Source organism: Salvelinus sp. IW2-2015, linkage group LG4q.1:29 (genome assembly GCF_002910315.2).
Source record: "Salvelinus sp. IW2-2015 linkage group LG4q.1:29, ASM291031v2, whole genome shotgun sequence".
Lineage (NCBI taxonomy): Eukaryota > Metazoa > Chordata > Actinopteri > Salmoniformes > Salmonidae > Salvelinus > Salvelinus sp. IW2-2015.
This window is the reverse complement of record NC_036842.1, coordinates 88,198,450-88,217,979: the sequence shown is the minus strand read 5'-3', so window position 1 is coordinate 88,217,979 and position 19,530 is coordinate 88,198,450. Positions and strand designations below refer to the sequence as shown.

Sequence of the window (19,530 nt, the reverse complement as noted above, 5' to 3'; positions counted from 1 at the left end):
GGTTCTGAGAATATGCATTCTTACAGAGAATATAAACCTGCTTACTTACTATGGATGTGCATCTTTCCCTTTCAAGACAATTCGATTAAGATCTGTGGTACGATACAGTAGCGATACGTTTTAGTTTCAAATCAAATTTATTTTATATAGCCCTTCGTACATCAGCTAATATCTCGATGTGCTGTACAGAAACCCAGCCTAAAACCCCAAACAGCAAGCAATGCAGGTGTTTGAAACTATTTGGTTTGGTTAGATGAAATCAAATCAAATCAAATTTTATTAGTCACATACACATGGTTAGCAGATGTTAATGCGAGTGTAGCGAAATGCTTGTGCTTCTAGTTCCGACAATGCAGTAATAACCAACAAGTAATCTAACCTAACAATTCCACAACTACTACCTTATACACACACAAGTGTAAAGGGATAAAGAATATGTACATAAAGATATATGAATGAGTGGTGGTACAGAACGACTAGCAAGATGCAGTAGATGGTATAGAGTACATATATACAATGAGATGGTAATGTAGGGTTGTAAACATTAATTAAGTGGCATTGTTTAAAGTGGCTAGTGGTACATTTTTACATAATTCCATCAATTCCCATTTTTAAAGTGGCTGGAGTTGGTCAGTTAGTGTGGCAGCGGCCGCTAAATGTTGTGGTGGCTGTTTAACAGTCTGATGGCCTTGAGATAGAAGCTGTTTTTCAGGCATCCCCTTTCCCCCCCTGTCCCCTCCCTGGCTCCCCTTTCTCATCCCCCCTCCCATCCCCCCCTTCCCCTCCCCCTCTCGGTCCCTGCTTTGATGCACCTGTACTGACCTCGCCTTCTGGATGATAGCGGGGTGAACASGCAGTGGCTTGGGTGGTTGTTGTCCTTGATGATCTTTATGGCCTTCCTGTGACATCGGGTGGTGTAGGTGTCCTGGAGGGCAGGTAGTTTGCCCCCGGTGATGCGTTCTGCAGACTTCACTACCCTCTGGAGAGCCTTACGGTTGTGGGCGGAACAATTCGAAGAAAAAAAAATGAAAAATGAACGAATCAATTCGATGCATTAAACACATTAATTTTCCATTCTAAATTCACAATCTGCTGCTGATGGAGCTCATGGGCTGGATTTGTCTGAGCTGACTCCTGCCGTGTGTGTATATCCTGACAAGGTAGTAAAACAATAGTACATTTTTAATGTGCTGAATTTGTTCAAATGCAATTTTAGGCTTAAGGGTTAGGCAGTGGAAGTTAACATAAAAGAAAATGACTCTAGTGAAAGTCACCCATTAAAATACTACTTGTGTTAGTCTAAAACTATTTGGTTTTAAATATTCTTAAGTATCAAAAGTAAAGGTATAAATCATTTCAAGTTCCTTATATTCAGCAAACCCAGAGGCACCATTTTTCTTTTTTTAAATTTACGGATAGCCAGGGACACACTCCAACACTCAGACATAATTTACAAATGAAGCGTGTGTTTAGTGAGTTCGCCAGATCAGAGGCAGTAGGATTACCAGGGATATTCTCTTGATAAGTGTGTGAATTGAACCATTTTTCTCCCCTGCTAAGCATTCAAAATGTAACAAGTACTTTTGGGTGTCAGGGAAAATGTATGGAGTGAAAAGTATAAGTTGTAAAAATAAAAATGCTCCAAAAAACTACTTAATAGTACTTTTGGGTTAGGGAAAATATGATTTGAATAAGAATAAATGTTTGCTTCCTAAATCGACATGTATAGCCAAATTAGTTTTCTCCGGCAGTAGCTTATGCTACTTTTATTCTGGTAAAACACTATTTTCTACAGTGCATTTGATTTTAATAAAAATACCTAGAAAATTTCACTGGTTGCCACTCAACTAAGTAAGTATACTGTTGTGCAAGCCATTGAACAAACATTTGACTGCTGAAGGTGCTGCGCAGATGTGGCAGATCAGGGAAAAGGCCTATGTGTTGTTGGTCAGCGCGCAAAGTTGCACAAAGCACCCAGTTTGACTAGACTACTGATATTCCCTGGGGTTGCAAAATGACTTGTAGATCAGTGACTGTCAACATAATAACATGCTTAGTTCAACACTGAAGGAGAGGACACAGTTGTCACAAAAGATTAGGTATTTTCGGGAAGGCATAGTCATTTGAGAAAATAATATTGTGAACTGACAATTCGTAATGTTTGAATCGATTTCCTGACTGACGCATGATACATTTGGATCTGTTTGGGGTCGCGCAGACCGATGCACTCGTATCTTACGCATCGGTCCCCAGTTCAAATGTTTCTCTGTTAATCCTTACATCCCTATTAATTACCCACATCTTCTACCATACATACTCATTTTAATCTGACAATGAAGTTTGGTCATGCATGAGACAAGCTGATGGATCACCATTTTGTCTTGCGGGAACATTTAGGAAATACAGCCAATGGTACGGTTGGTAAGTAAATCAAGGAACACTGAACAAACTGTAAAGAACAAATGATCTTCTGCCAGGACCAAGCACTCTGCATATCCACGCACCTGTTCTCACTTCTGAGAAATGGGACTTATTTTGCAGGTATCAATTCACCTCTATGAAGGTTGATGACTAAGAGGAGAGCCATACACATCACCTCGTTGCCTCTGTCGTCAAGGCTGCTTGTCATAATACGGTAATTCGGAAGGTATTTGCTTCTGAAATACCACTTCGCCACACTTTAGTTTTTCAGATGTCCAGTTTACAGTCCTAGAATACGTGTAGTGAGTGACGCACGGACCAGCAGGTTGGAGAAAGAGTTGTTCATGAAAGAGTCCATCAGGTCTGAGGAGAGGGGGAGAGGACACTCGGGACATTTCACTTTCAGCACTAAGCTCTCATTATCATGGGTTCAGTAGCAAGGCCTACTGTAGATGGAGGAAACGCTATAGAGGTCAGATGTCGATAAACTCCAATAACTGCATTGCAGATACAGTGCCCTCTGGTGTCTATAGACCTAGTGAATGTGGTTATAGTGATCAAATTGTTGTGCAGATCACTATAGGAACGGTGCACTGAAGCAGCATGCATTGCTGCATTTCTTCAGCCGCTGCTTCAACAAGTAGGATGTTTTAGAAGGTTCTGTGACCTACGCTGACCACTTGTTTCAGCAAGCACTGAGGGAGAATCCTGTTTTTTGACCTTTCCCCTTTGTGTAGCCTAGACTCTAGCCACCTGCCATGTAGAATTGATTGTAATGATAATGTGTACTGTTCACTGATCTTTAGGCCCATGTCTGGGAGATAAGGTGTTGTCCCAATAACATCAGAGAAATGATCTCAACCCCAGTTAGCGTTCCATTGTGACTTAACATGTATTATCTTATCTTTCATCCTCTCTCATTTCCACCTCTATCCCCCTCTCTCTCCCTCCCTCTCCCCATCTCTTTCTCTGCTCCTGTCTGTAGGAGTGGAACGTCACCCGGTTGACCTTTGAGTATGACTCTGAGCCCTATGGGAAGGAGAGAGATGGAGCCATCATTAAAATGGCCCAGGAGTTTGGAGTGGAGACCATCGTGAGGAATTCTCACACACTCTACAACTTGGACAGGTTAGTCACTGACTGTCACACTCAGTAGGAAGGGTCCAATAAGTCAAATGTTTATTTCCCCATTATACTGCTTATCTAACCTAGTCCCAAATCGTTTTGTCCTGTATAGCCGCAGGACAATGACCATAGGAGTTGGCAAGACGTCACAAACAGATCTGGGATCAGGCTAGTGCTTACCTAGTCATTTGAATGTTGAGCTCACTCTGTTCCCAGTGCTATTAAAAATCTGTCATTCTGCCCCTGAGCAAGGCAGTTAACCTACTGTTCCCCGGATGCTGAAGACATGGATGTCGATTAAGGCAGCCCTCTGCACCTCTAATTCAGAGAGGTTGGGTTAAATGCGGAAGACATATTTCAGTTGAAGGAATTCAATTGTACAACTGACTAGGTATCCCCCTTTCCCTATTCAACACCTTATTGGATAAACCAGAGCAAAGTGTGTCCCAGGGGAAACCTTACTACTGTGGTGCTGTAACACATCTGAGATGATGCTACGTGTTATGCCATGGGGACAGCCAGCTGACAGTCTTGTCATCACAACAGAACAGTGTGGGAAATAAACTTACCCCAGCAATACTGTAAAATGCTGAATTAACAGATTATTTGACCAGAGAGAAGTCCATAAGATTTTGGCAGTGTATTGTGTCTATCCAGTAGGCTAAGTGATGTCAGTATACCACCGGAAGTCAAACTAGAGAGCAATGCAGTGGGTAACATAATTGTGATTTCATGCTGTAAAGACACATGCTGCAAGCAGAGCTCAAAGGGGAAAAGCACTGCCGTAGAATGAGCTGAAAGAGTTTTGATGTTCTACTTCCCACAAACACACAGTCCCATAGAATCCCATAGCTTAGTGATGCTTCCTAGTGGTGGGTTAATGTAACTGACTGTCACACCACACAACATGTGCAGGCTCAAGTCAGTGGGAGGAGGAAATGTCTGAGCAGGGAGGCAGTCACTGTGGCAGACATGTGCGTGGCGGACAGGTGGGGTGGCAGTGCTCAGCCATCGCAACCACATTGCTGCCGGAGACACGTGGGCTCCTGACGCCTGCTCGGCCCAGCCCACAATATGAGTTGATCCAATAAGAATACCTAAAAGGGACCAAACGGCGCCAATATATATGAGCGTTGCGTAAGATGGGACCTATTTTATAAGATTCACGCTGTAACATAATCAGGCCATGGTTGGGGGATAACTACAGTACCAGTCAAAAGTTTGGACACACCTACTCAATCAAGGATTTTTCTTTATGTTTACTGTTTTCTACATTGTAGAATAATAGTGAAGACCTCAACTATGAAATAACACATATAGAATCATGTAGTAACCAAAAAAGTGTAAAACAAATCAAAATATATTTTATATTTGAGATTCTTGAAAGTAGTCACCCTTTGCCTTGATGACAGCTTTGCACACTCTTGGCATTCTCGCAACCAGCTTCATGAGGAAGTCACCTGAAATACATTTCAATTAACAGGTGTGCCTTGTTAAAAATGTATTTGTGGAATTTCTTTCCTTGATGTGTTTGAGCCAATCTCACCAACAATGCTTTGCTCTGTTATGAGTCAAGATGTTGCCAGATTATTTATTGTTTAAGTACTTTATGTATATCAGGGGTATATGAGGTAATGGAAAAGATTAATAACAACTTGATAACTATGATCCAATCCAGTACCATTATTATGTTGACTATCAATAATTTATACTGTATAGGTTTCAAAACTACATCATGTCGACTGAAAAGTACAACTGTATTGATTGTTTTGAATTGTGCTGAGAAATTATGTACCGGCCAGTTAATTTACACAACCAGTTTGCTGACGTGCAAAGATCACCACATCAGTATCAATTGGCCTTTCAACAAATAATGCTCTGTTTTAATCCTGAAATGACATTTTCATAATTTCTACCTCTGCATTTACACCATCATCTTCAGGATCATTGAGATGAACAACTGCCCTCCACTCGCGGTCAAGAATCACCCGTGCGTTTTCCTCAACAGCATCACTTCACCACAGCAGTATTATAATGGACATTTCAACAAAGTTACCTCGGGCCTGGTATTCACAAAACGTCTGATTTTAGAAGTGCTGATCTACGATCAGTTTTGCCTTTTTATATCATAATGAATAAGATAACAGGGGCAGGGTGAGGACCTAATCCTAGATCAGCATTCCTACTCTGAGATGCTTTATGAATACGGTCCCGTATCTCAATATGTTTTAATCTCACTATCCTTCATGTTTCTACTGTTATCAGGATCGTTGAGATGAACAACGGCAGTCCTCCGCTGACCTTCAAGAGGTTCCAGGCCTTAGTGAACAGGCTAGAGCTGCCTATGAAACCCCTGCCCACCATCACACAAGAACAGATGGGCAGTTGTCGGACGAAGATCGCTGATAACCACGACGAACACTACAGTGTCCCCTCTCTGGAAGAGCTTGGTAATCAATTAATCAGTCAATCAATCAGATGTATTTTAATACTCCTTTGATATCAGCAATCACTGCATTTACAGTAACCCAGCATATACTCCATCCAGACCTTGTAAGAGAATGACATTCAATTATGGATTGTCATTTTGACTTGGGTGTACCATATACACTACCGGTCAAAAGTTTTAGAACACATACTAATTCAAGGGTTTTTCTTTATTTTTTACTACATCCGCATCGAGCTAAAGGCTAGAGCTGCCACTTTCAAGGACAAACCATCAAACAAGCAAAGCGTCAATATAGGATTAGGATTGAATCCTACTACACCGACTCTGACGCTCGTCGGATGTGGCAGGGCTTGAAAATTATTTCGGACAACAAAGGGAAACCCAGCAGCGTGCTGCCCAGTGACGCGAGCCTACCAGACGAGCTAAATGCCTTTTATGCTCGCTTCGAGGCAAGCAACACTGAAGCATGCATGAGAGCACCAGCTGTTCTGGGTGACTGTGTGATTACGCTCTCGGTAGCCGATGTGAGCAAGGCCTTTTAAACAGGTCAACATTCACAAAGCCGCGGGGCCAGACAGATTACCAGGACGTGTACTCAAAGCATGTGCAGACCAACTGTCAAGTGTCTTCACTGACATTTTCAACCTCACCCTGACCGAGTCTGTAATACCTACATGTTTCAAGCAGACCACCATAGTCCCTGTGTCGAAGGAAGCGAAGGTAACCTGCCTAAATAATTACCGCCCCATAGCATTCACGTCGGTAGCCATGAAGTGCTTTGAAAGGCTGGTCATGGCTCACATCTACAGCATCCTCCCAGATACCCTAGACCCACACCAATTCGCATACCGCCCCAACAGATCCACAGATGACGCAATCTCAATTGTACTCCACACTGCCCTTTCCCACCTGGACCAAAGGAACACCTATGTGAGAATGCTATTCATTGACTACAGCTCAGCATTCAACACCATAGTGCCCACAAAGCTTATCACCAAGCTAAGGACCCTGGGACTAAACACCTCCCTTTGCAACTGGATCCTGGACTTCTTGACAGGCCACCCCCAGGTGGTAAGAGTAGGCAACAACACATCTGCCACACTGATCCTTAACACTGGGGCCCCTCAGGGGTGTATACTTAGTCCCCTCCTGTATTCCCTGTTCACCCACGACTGCATTACCAAACACGTCTCCAACACCATCATTAAGTTTGCTGACAACACAACAGTGGTAGGCCTGATCACCGACAATGATGAGATGGCCTATAGGGAGGTGGTCAGAGACCTGGCAGTGTGGTACCAGGACAACAACCTCTCCCTCAATGTGATCAAGATAAAGGAGCTGATCGTGGACTATCGGAAAAGGCGCGCCGAACAGACCCCCATTAACATCGATGGGGTTGTAGTGGAGCCGGTCGAGAGTCAAGTTCCTTGGTGTCCACATCACCAATGAACTGTCATGGTCCAAACACACCAGGACAGTTGTGAAGAGGGCACGACAACACCTTTTCCCCCTCCGGAGACTGAAAAGATTTAGCATGGGTCCCCAGATCCTCAAAGTTCTACAGCTGCACCATCGAGAGAATCCTGACCGGTTGCATCATCGCCTGGTATGGTAACTACTCGGCATCTGCACGTAAGCCGCAACAGAGGGTAGTGTGTATGGCCCAGTACATCACTAGGGCCAAGCTTCCTGCCAGCCAGGACCTATATCCTAGCAGGTGTCAGAGGAAAGCATAAAACATTGTCAAAAACTCCAGTCACCCACGTCATAGACTGTTCTCTCAGAAGATAGCCCTATTTGGTAAAAGACCACGTCCATATTATTGAAAGAACAGCTAAAATAAGCAAAGAGAAACAACAGTCCATCATTACTTTAAGACGTGAAGGTCAGTCAATACGGAACATTTAAAGTACTTTGAAAGTTTCTTCAAGTGCAGTCGCAAAAACCATCAAGCACTATGATGAAACTGGCTCTGAAGAGTACTGCCACAGGAATGGACGACCCAGAGTTACCTCTGCTGCAGAGCATAAGTTCATTAGAGTTAACAGCCTCAGAAATTGCAGCCCAAATAAATGCTTCACAGAGTTCAAGTAACAGACACATCTCAACATCAACTGTTCAGAGGAGACTGCGTGAATCAGGCCTTCATGGTCAAATTGCTGCAAGGAAGCAACTACTAAAGGACACCAATAAGAAGAAGAGACTTGCTTAGGCCAAGAAACAAGAGCAATGAACATTAGACCGGTGGAAATTTGTCCTTTTGATCTGGAGACCAAATGTGAGATTCCAACCGCCTTACCTTTGTGAGACTGAGTGTGGGTGAACGAATGATCTCTGCATGTGTATTTTCCCACCGTAAAGCATGGAGGAGGAGGAGGTGTTATGGTGTGGCGGTGCTTTGCTGGTGACACGATCTGTGATTTTATTTAGAATTCAAGGCACACTTAACCAGCATGGCAACCACAGCATTCTGCAATGATACGCCATCCCATGTGGTTTGCGCTTAGTGGGACTATCATTTGTTTTTCAAGTGGACAATGACCCAACACACCTCCCAGGCTTTGTAAGGGCTATTTGACCAAGAAGGAGAGTGGAGGCCTGCATCAGATGACCTGGCCTCCACAATTCCCTGACCTCAACCAAATTGAGATGGTTTGGGATGAGTCGGATCGCAGAGTGAAAGAAAAGCAGCCAACTCAGCATATGTGGGAACTCCTTCAAGACTGTTGGAAAAGCATTCCAGGTGAAGCTGGTTGAGAGAATGCCAAGCGTGTGCAAAGTTGTCATCAAGGCAAAGGGTGGCTACCTTGAAGAATCTCAAATATAAAATGTATTTGAATTGGGTTTTTTAAAGCATTTTTTCTATTGTTACGTGATTCCATATGTGTTATTTCATAGTGTTGATGTCTTCGCTATTATTGTACAATGTAGAAAATAGTCAAAATAAAGAAAAACCCTTGAATGAGTAGGTGTTCTAAAACTTTTGACCGGTAGTGTATATATATTTTTTCACATGTTAAAACAATTGTGTGTTTGTACAGTATAATAGTTCTTGTTGCTAATGTATTTACACCATTGGGTTCTCCAGAACTGTAACATCCTGTTAATCACCATGTACTGTGTGTGAGGCTAAATGTCGTCACAATGCACATGGTAACTGACTGTTCTGTTCTCCAGGATTCAAGACTCAAGGCCTGGACCCTGCGGTGTGGAAGGGAGGGGAGTCTGAAGCACTAGAGAGACTCAACAAACACTTAGACAGAAAAGCCTGGGTAGCTAGCTTTGAGCGAGCCAGGATCAACATGTGTTCGCTCATCGCCAGTCCCACGGGCCTCAGCCCCTATCTACGCTTTGGATGCTTATCATGTCGAGTCTTCTACTACAACCTGAGGGAACTCTACATGAAGGTACCGAGACCTTTGATCACCACAATAGAGATCTTTCTTTTTTTTAACAAAAATACTTGTTGCTGTTTGGAATGGGATAAAGAAGCTGTTTGATCATGTAATTGTAAAATAACATTTTGTTTCTGCGTGCTCTGTGGTATAGGCTGGGTTACAGTAAAGCACAACTGCTGATGTAAGAAGTGATTTTGATAGGTATTTCTCTATCCATCCCTCCCACTCAGTTGCGGAAGAATTGCAGTCCCCCGCTCTCTTTATTCGGCCAGCTCCTGTGGAGAGAATTCTTCTATGCAGCGGGAACCAACAACCCTAACTTCGACCGGATGGAGGGCAACCCCATCTGTGTTCAGATCCCCTGGGACCATAACCCTGAGGCCCTGGCCAAGTGGGCAGAGGGGAGCACAGGCTTCCCCTGGATAGACGCTATCATGACCCAGCTGAGGCAGGAGGGCTGGATCCACCACCTGGCCAGACACGCTGTGGCCTGCTTCCTGACTCGGGGAGACCTGTGGATAAGCTGGGAGAGTGGCATGAGGGTAGGTTAGATTCCCTTCCCTCTCCAGTCGTTTTACGTTAACTTTTTCTCGATTAATCTTTCCTCATTTGCTCGCGTCTTCAGTCCCTTTCCTTCTCAAATGCATTGGAGGATAAGATCAAAGGTCTCCACTCTGACCTTCTCCTGCAATGGGCTTTGAGAGGGCATGCAAGGAATCAAAGAAAGTAATTGAGAAAGAACCAGTGTCGCCCAACATGCACGACCATACCACAACAAGGGTTGTGGAGAAGCTTTAGTATTTTAGGAGGACATGTAGCAGTAGTAACCTATAGAGCTTGTCATCAGCGTTGGTAGATCTGGGCAGGGGTGTCCAACCCTGTTCCTGGAGAGCTACCTTCCTGTATGTTTTCGCTCCAACCCCAGTTGTAACTAACCTGGTTCAGCTTATCAACCAGCTAATTATTAGAATCAGGTGTGCTAGATTAGGATTGGAGTGAACCTACAGGATGGTAGCTCTCCAGGAACAGGGTTGGAGAGCCCTGGCGTAGGTAGTTCTGGGATTCATTTTTTTATGTATTTTAACCGTAATTTAACTAGGCAAGTAAGTTAAGAACAAATTCTTATTTTCAATAACGGCCTAGGAACAGTGGGTTAATTGCCTTGTTCAGGGGCAGAACAATATTTACCTTGTCAGCTCGGGGATTCAATCTTGCAACCTTTCGATTACTAGTCCAACTCTCTAACCACTAGGCAATCTGCCAGGCTGTGGATAAGCCACAGCCTGTCAGTGTCTTATCATGTAACGCTGGGGCTTTTCTCTAGTCCTTTATCAAGGTGTTAGAGCTTTTACTGAATACAGAATGTCAACACACACACAGTGTTTACTTTACCTTAGTACTTCCATAAAGCAGGCCAATAACAGAAATACATGGACATTTACACACACAAAAGCATTGGGGGTTTACATTGACAAGGAAAGCGTGGGTATTTACTGTATATACAAAGCATCAAGACGTACGTGAGACAGTAGTGGTGCCGCTTCACTGGTATCTAACTGTATTCTGTGCTGGTTGGTTCTGCCTGTCAGGTGTTTGAGGAGCTGCTCCTGGATGCAGACTGGAGTGTGAACGCAGGCAGCTGGAGGTGGCTCTCCTGCAGCTCCTTCTTCCAGCAGTTCTTCCACTGTTACTGCCCTGTGGGCTTCGGAAGGAGGACAGACCCCAGCGGAGACTACATCAGGTACACACACACACTACATCTCACACACACACTACGTCTCACACACACACACATTACATCAGGTACACACACTAACCTGTGGGCTTTGGACAGAGGACAGTGATTGGTCCGTGATTACCACGTTGTTTGTGCTTTGGCTGAATAATTAAACTCTATTGATCCATAGAGGCTCATACAGGCACAATAAAGACATGGCATATATCGGAACACATTGATATGAGCACTAATGGCTGACGGCAGGATTGAGCGTCAGAACCAGTGCTGGTTGTGGGTCTGGCTGTGCACCCAGGACTGGAACCTGGTCAGCCGGTGGTTCCTGGACAGTGCCGGGCATTGGATTCAGGGCTGGGTCTGGCGATGGGCCCAGGTCAAGCATATCTGCAAGGGCAGCAGATGTAGTAGGTGTTAATGTTTTAAGTGTATATTATATAAGAAAAAGCGAACTCTTGCGGTGGTATTATCGCTCAAGGGAAGAGCGAGAGATACAGCACTGGAAATATACGTTGAGGATTTGAACAAGGAAAACGGAATGGGAACTTTGATCTAAGCATTTGCCCATCACAAATCCACTGGACAGGCGTGGAAGGAGATCAGAATGCAGTATTTGTGTAAGCACTTACCTTTGGGTTAAAGACTGTCCTCGTAAAACATGAACAAGTTAAACTAACAGAGGAACATGTAAACACAGAGAGAGAGCCAATCTGATACTGAGATCTTTCTAGTTGAATCCTTAGGATCTGCTGTGATTGATACTGCATGTACACGCACAGTGTGTGGTGCAACATGTCTTGATAGTTATGTCAGTGAATTAAATATAAAATAAGTACAACATATGATTGACACAACAAGCAACAGATATTTCACATTTGGAGATGGGAGAGTCGTCCATTCTACCAAGAGAGTTAAGATACCAGCAAACATTGGTCAGACTAAGAGTCACATTGAAACAGAGGTGGTCCCTACAGATATCCCCTTACTATTAAGCAAAGCTTCCCTCAAGAAGGCAGGGGCTGTACTAGACAAAAAAAAATTACATGGCAGTGATGTTTTAAACAACCAGTGACCCTTGAACTTACTACCTCAGGCCACTATTGTTTAAACATTTTAGACAAAGACATCACACAGTCCATGTAAAAATTTGATTCTGACTGACACAGAGCACATTAAGATTCTGAACACAGCGAGAGGAAGAGAGGAAAAACTCAAAGTATTGTTAACTTCACAAACAGTTTGGTCATGCTACAGTTGACAGACTTCAGAAATGACTCAGCAGTTCTGGGAATAATGACGATGAGTATTTCCATTCTACGGCAGATGGTTAATAGTTGTGAGACATGTCAGAAATACAGCAAACCTAAGCCCAGACCAGCTGTTGGTTTGCCACTGGCGTACAAGTACAATGAAACAGTGGCTGTAGATCTACATGAGTTAGGACTAAGTGTGTGGTACCTTCACATAATCCACCACTTCACACGCTTCAGCGCTGGAAGCACTGTGAATACAAAGAAACCCAGTGACATCGTCAAGCACTTCATTCCTTCCTGGTTAAGTGTGAATGGCCCGCCCCAGAAATTGTACAGTGACGATGGAAAATAATTCAATAATAATGAAATAAGAGAAATGGCAGAGAAATTCAACATGGACGTAAAGACAACTGCTTCATACAGTCCATGGAGCAATGGACTTCTGGAGAGACACAATCAAACACTGAAAGTGAAGCAAGACAATGGATGTGACTGAAACAGCCCTAGATTGGGCTTTGATGGCAAAAAACTCAATGCACAATGTTCATAGTTACAGCCCATAGCAACTATTGTTGGGGCAGAACCCTAATCTTCCCTCTGTACTGGTTGACAAGTCACCAGCACTAGAAGGGACCAGTGTGAGTGCATGGGTGGGACAGCACCTTTCAGCACGACATGCAGCGAGAAAAGCGTTCACTGAAGCAGTGTTCAGAGATAATTCTCAGGGCTCTGCGTAAACAACCCACCGATGAGATGTACGAGACTGGAAACAAAGTGTAATACAAACGAGTTGACTGTCAAGAGTGGAAAGGACCGGGAGTAGTCATTGGCCAAGATGGTGTGGTGATATTTGTGAGGCACAGAGGCACCATTGTCAGGGTCCGTCACTCAGGACGGCAGACAGTAAATTATCAACAAGATGGAGGGGCTGTTGCTGAGAATCGGCCGCCTCCTACTGAAAATGGCAAAGGGCACATTAACAGACACAAACCTACCAAACAATTTTTTACATTTATTTATCTAGGCAAATCAGTTAAGAACACATGTTTATTTACAATGACGGCCTACCCCGGCCTCCCCTAACCCAGAAAACACTGGGCCACTTGTGCATCGCCCTGTGGGACTCCAGATCACGTCCAGGTGTGATACAGCCCGGGATCAAACCAGAGTCTGCAGTGACTCCTCTAGCACTGAGATGCAGTGCCTTAGACCGCTGCGCCAGTAAGGCGCGACTTTGTCACACAACCCATTCTGTAATGGAGAACTTATATAATAACTTGGGACATTTAATTATTTTGTTGATGTTTTATTGGTCTTTAAAGAATAGTGGGAGATTATTAAGTTCATGTTTTAAGTATTCCTATATTTCTGTTATTGCTGTGCTATCACTCTGTTATTAGTACGCCTGTGCAGGAGTCTCACTGGAGATGGACCTGGCCTGAGTGTGATGGCGACTGTGTACTGTGGAAATACGGGGAAGTAAATGTTGTTACACTGGTCATTTTGTGTTAACAGTAGAGACCTGAACCGGAGTTGAGTCCGGTGATAGCTGGTCCAGGTGACACTCTGGCTGGGGTTTCTGTTGGGGTGCCAGCTCAGGCACCGGTGGCAGGCGGAGGTGGAGCATGCCAGAGTGCTGGCAGCTGCTGGTCAGGCTTCAGCACTGGCAACAGCTCGTCGGGCTCCGGTGCTGCTCGTGGTGTCACCGGCTGGAGTGTGGAATGGAGCTTGGCCGGATGCTGAAACGGCTTGAGCCTCTGTGGCAGTCGCTGGTCTGGCTGCACCACTGGCGTCGGGTTGGCTGGCCGGAGCGCGTTGGACTGCAAGACTGGGTGCAGCTCTGGCAAATGCTCGGCTGGCTCTAGAGCTGGAGCCGTGGAGGCTGGGTTGGTTCCGACTGCTGGGCACGAACCGGACTCAGGACTGTTGCTGCAGGTCTTCAGAGCCTGTGTAGTGCCATTGTCTCCCTGAAGTAGTTCTGGTATTCTACCAACTGGCGTCTGACCCGCTCCTTCCTGTTGGGGAACAGGTAAAACCTCTCCATGGCCCCAGTCTGCTGGACTTCCCAGTCCTCCTCTTGCCAGCGTGTGTGCCTCGTCTGTAGCATGGCATGCTGCATGAACTGCATCCTGTTTCTACTGGTCATGTCCCAGCCAATTGCACCCATCCGGCTCGAAAGACCAGTTTGTGGTGCTCTTTTTCAAGTACAAAATACATCAATCAATAGAATAAACAACCAATGGAATCAATTGAATAAACTACATAGAGATCATATGAATCAGTTCTATATGTAATTCAATGGCATAAATAATAACAATGAATGTCTCAAACATCTGTGATTGTCTACCTTCTAGGCGCTACATTCCTAAGTTGAAGGACTATCCCAACCGATACATCTATGAGCCGTGGAGAGCCCCAGAGTCTGTCCAGAAGGCAGCCAACTGCATCGTGGGAGTAGACTACCCCAAGCCCATGATCAACCACACAGAGGGCAGCAGGCTCAACATAGAGAGAATGAAGCAGGTCTACCAGCAACTCTCCCACTACAGAGGCCTCAGTGAGTCTTTAACTTTTATATTATTTAACCTTGATTTATACAGGGGAATAAGTTAAGAACATAGTTATTTACAACAAAAACCTAGGATCAAGATCTGAAGACAGCAGCGATAGAAAAAGTCCACCTCACCCGTCCTCATTAAAGGCCCCATGTGGCCGAGACATCTGATGTTGGTTACAGTAGTCGTGTTCAGTGGGGAGAGTTTTTGTCCAATAACGCCACAGATTTTTGTTCTCCGTTGCGGACCGTTTCGCTGTGGTTTGCCCTATTGAACACGAGTCACAACCATGGTTTGGTTTCTTTTCATATAGTCTGAAAGGGGCTCTCTCGTCTGAAACCACATTCTGGTTCTCTCACAGTTCCTGCTGAGAACTGCAGCAATTTGCCTCTTATGGGTCGTCGTTTCATGGCCCCCAGCTCCACCAAACTCCTTGTGTCATTTCTCTAAGAGCTGTTATGTTGGACTCTGATGGACAATCTGAATGGTTCCTATTGCCAACAACGCACTCCTGTCGAGCTGCTGTTGTCTGTCCATTCTGTCATCTCACTGATCATGTAATAGAAGCATTATGGTTACAACGGAAGTACCGTACATCCATGTTGTCCCCGTTGCAGGGACTAGATAGCTGTATGTATGCAGGTCAGGGGTAGGCACTTCATGTTTTAACCAACCTGGAAGACAAGGTGTGCTAAATTGAGCCAATCATTGAACTGATCAATTAGCTTAGTAGGTCAGTGTGGTGCCTTGCTGGGACAATATCCTGCAATCCCTGCGTCACTCGAGGAACAGGGTCGTCTACCACAGATGTAGGTATTGTACTGCAGTAGATGACTGATGTTGTTGACTGCTGTCTTATGGATGGGGCTGTCTGAGTTCTAACAGCACAGAATAGCATCCTGTTTCATGAAGCACAGCTCCTGGTTTATTCTATGGCTCTAGAGAGCCTCCTAGTGGTAAAAAAAAATGTGTTTTTCAGTTTACATTGGATGACTTGTGTTTTCATGCTGCGTTGGTCCTTATGTAGGCTTTTTCCAGTCAGTGTTGCCATGGTAACATTGCCGTTACGTCGGTCTGTGTGTGTCTGTCAGGTCTCCTGGCATCTGTGCCCACCATTCAGGAAGAGGCGGAGCCTCCCCCGACAGACGACTCTCAGGCCAGTAGCAGCACCTGTGGTATGTTTGGAGGTGTAGTTCTTGTTTTGTAGTCTTTTTAAAATGTTTATTCATCCTTTAATTAACCAGGGAAGTCCTGGTCAAGAAAGCAGCATTTTTCACGTTTTAGTTGCTGCTTAGTTGGGTCAATAAAAAAACAAGCAAATGATTTTGGAATTGAATCACTTGAAGCTTCCAACACATTGGCTTTTCGTTTCTGAAAGTTTGAATGCATCAGCTAGACAAGGAAATGTATATAACAGAAAGTGAATGATTAAATGTACAGGAATAGACATTACTAATCTAAACTCTACTGAATGCAGAGTCACCCCCGCACACTTCGTCTGCCCAGTCCAACACTCTGAAGAGAGGCAGGCCTTCCGAACCACAAAGCACCCAGACGTGCACCCACACAAAACACCAGCACACCAGCACTGCCAAAGGAGACCAGGAGCGGCAACAGGAGCAATGGGAGGAACAGTCAGAGCATCAGCCAGTGGATCTGCAGTGACACACGGTAATTAGCTAAACTATCTGAAGACACTGGCTTGTTCTTGTAATTCTTTTTTTAAATGATGAGATTTATTTTTTCAGAAGTCATCTCATAAAGTAAAATCAAATCATTCAATGCTCTTTTTTTGTCCTGTTTGTAAAAAGTTAGACGCACCCCAGCTATTTTGGAACTTTTCCTTTTGGAAAACAAAATGTTTTTTTATACGGTAATGTACACACTCTTAAGGGTAAAACAACAATATTTTGAGCAAAATATAATTTTTGGGAGATAACTGAAAACTTCAAGGAGTTGATCTGATGTGAGGTCATCGGCCTCCCCGCTTGCTTCAGGAACACTAGAGGTGCAATAGTGAACAAAAGAGGAAAGGTCCACCCCTCACTTGTGCTGTGTCATGAGGATACCTGGACCACTTATTAGGGATGTGACAAATGGAAAAAATAGCACTGTTTAAACTGACCTTTTTAATGATTTATTTTTACTGTTAACGACGATGACGTGGTGCAGTCTCCCAGTGTTGACTCCCCGTTGAGTGTCAAGATTTGATTCTGCAATAAATCAACTCCTAATATATATAATATTTTTTGGAAGGGAGGAGACAGATTTTTTTTGCCTTACTTCTGAGAACACAAACACTTGCATCTTTCATAGCGTGCTATTGAGGGACAGAGAGGGGAGGGGCACGGTATAGGTAGGTCGGCCATCAGGCAGACAGTCAGAACCATGCACTAGGCCCATCTATCGGCAGTTTAAAGCTGTATCTCGAAATTGAATGCAGTATCCCACAATGTCTTGGCTTGCAATGTCTCGCAACTTCAGCAAAGCAGGGCCTGTCATCAATGAATAGGCTAGGATATTGAGATGCGTGAGATGCAACACTTTGCTCTCTCACAGTCACACACAGTATCTGCACGGGTTCGCTGCGTGCTTCAACACTCTTAGTTGTTGTGGAAATTTACCCATTATGCTGTTTACTTTCTGCATCTACGTCACACCTCTACCACCTATTGAGATGAGCTGCATCCTGTCCACTGGTGAATTAATGAGGTGAAAGGAGACTGGAGTGTGTCTTTAACTGAAGCTTTGGTTTGTTGCCTGTGTCTTTAGGATCTTGCCATGTGGGATGGTGTATGACAGAAGGACATGGCAGAAGACTTCTGATGTCCTGCGCTCACCCCTATCCTTGTGGCAAGACTAGTCACTTACATATATGCATACATACATATACATACACACACACAGAGTGTTTTACAAACCATAACCACTTTATAAAATCTAAGAATAACAGCAACTCCAGATCAGTGTTAAAAACAGTACCATACTGGCTAATAATGTATGTGTATACAGCAAGGTTACAATGAGTTTGTTATAAGAAGGTTAGTGCTTACACCTTTCAGCTTTCCTAATCTAGCATTTAAAACATTCAAACCATTTACCCCAACATTTTATTAGTAAGACTGCAATAGACCCTCAAAGATACCAACCTTAGAGTTAAGAACTCACCGGGCAATCTCAACCTGGGGAAAATGTTTTAAATCTCCAAAAACTAAACACATAATAACAAAACACATGTATGTAAATACGCAGGTCATGTGGTCTATAAAGATTTGATAGGATTTTTATGTGCATTTCAAAGATGTTGATATGTGTTGTGAACAACCTCCATTCTCAACATGTTCGTGTCTCTGGTTCCACTGTCCATATATCTGTTTGCTATTTTGCTGTATGTTATTTTGACTTCTATCACAATGACATGATTGGTCTGTAAACTAATATTTTGCCTGTGGCAGAGAATATATATTATCAATCAGTGAAATAACCAAAAAATTGTTGGTGCCCTTCATTAAAACTATAGAGAATCACATTCTATCAAACCTTACTGGAATTGAACGTCACCCAGCTGTTTCTACCCATCATGGGTAGTGAGGCTGCGGCCACACACGGATGAAAAATGCATATGCATTCGTCACTGTCCGTTCACCTCATTTAAACTTCTCACATAAGTTGCTTATGTAAAAAAAATGTACGGACAAAACTGCTCATAGACATTTCTCATTTCTGTAGCACATCAACCTACAGAAAATCCTTTTGGCTCAATATGTTTTAGATTTTCAGACTTCAACACTACAACACTACAGTTAATGATAATGCTGTCTACTAATACAATAATGACTTGTTTCAATTAAATACCATATGTGTAAAGGATGTATATTAGTTCCCGCTATATTCTGTGTTTATCAGCCTTGTGTATCTCTTTCTTTCTTTTTTATATATGATGGTTAAAAATATCTTTGTCAAAACAAACATGACTTTCCCTAAAACCTTGGTAGCGTTAAGATCATTTTAAGTCCCTTGGTAGGCAATTTGAGGAACAATGATCTTGGTGCTACACACATTTTGGGAAACTCTCCCCAGTGTTGTGGAACTACGCAGAAGGGGAACGAGTTGAGTAGGAAATACTAACCGAGTCAAACTCCATTTATATTTTCCATTAACACAGTCACCGTCTTCTAATCGTTTGTCAGTCACCAAATATTGTACATCCCAAGAAAAAGTGTACGTTCACTATAATTTAAGTTGCCATGATGATGAGCTTTTGTTGAATAGTTTTATTTATTTGTTTTGAATTGTACAAAGGAGTTTATTTTCATTAAAGCGCTGATAGAATTGTGACCCATTGTTTTATGGACCTTACTATCACATTCTGGAATTGACTATTGTAATGATGACAATAACTGTAGAAGATATAGTTTGTAATAAATGTCATTGCGTTGTATATTTACTGATAGATGGATACAGCCCTTTTTCTTGAGGTTATGTCATTTAGCCACTGGAGGGCCACATACAGTAGGTTGACACAGGAATATACTGGAGGTTAGGTATCTGGTAGACAGGATCGTATTGAATCTAAGGTCTAGGACTGAGAACT

The 19,530-nt window shown here is 43.5% G+C and overlaps 1 protein-coding gene across 2 annotated transcripts in view; it reads left to right on the top strand.

The window, feature by feature from the left end:
* Nucleotides 1-18,168, top strand: part of cry2 (cryptochrome circadian regulator 2) — a 32,502-nt gene extending 14,334 nt beyond the window's left edge. The window contains exons 3-12 of one of the 2 annotated variants that reach the window (XM_023986060.2): nt 3,407-3,549; nt 5,489-5,536; nt 5,812-5,996; nt 9,176-9,405; nt 9,627-9,938; nt 10,986-11,137; nt 14,736-14,938; nt 16,028-16,111; nt 16,414-16,607; nt 17,709-18,168. In XM_023986060.2, the coding sequence (XP_023841828.1) occupies nt 3,407-3,549; nt 5,489-5,536; nt 5,812-5,996; nt 9,176-9,405; nt 9,627-9,938; nt 10,986-11,137; nt 14,736-14,938; nt 16,028-16,111; nt 16,414-16,601 (1,545 nt within the window). In that variant the 3' untranslated portion in view covers nt 16,602-16,607; nt 17,709-18,168. The remainder of the gene's footprint in view (nt 1-3,406; nt 3,550-5,488; nt 5,537-5,811; nt 5,997-9,175; nt 9,406-9,626; nt 9,939-10,985; nt 11,138-14,735; nt 14,939-16,027; nt 16,112-16,413; nt 16,608-17,708) is intronic. The other variant, XM_023986061.2, reaches the window with a different exon arrangement.
* The last annotated feature ends 1,362 nt before the right edge of the window (nt 18,169-19,530 follow it).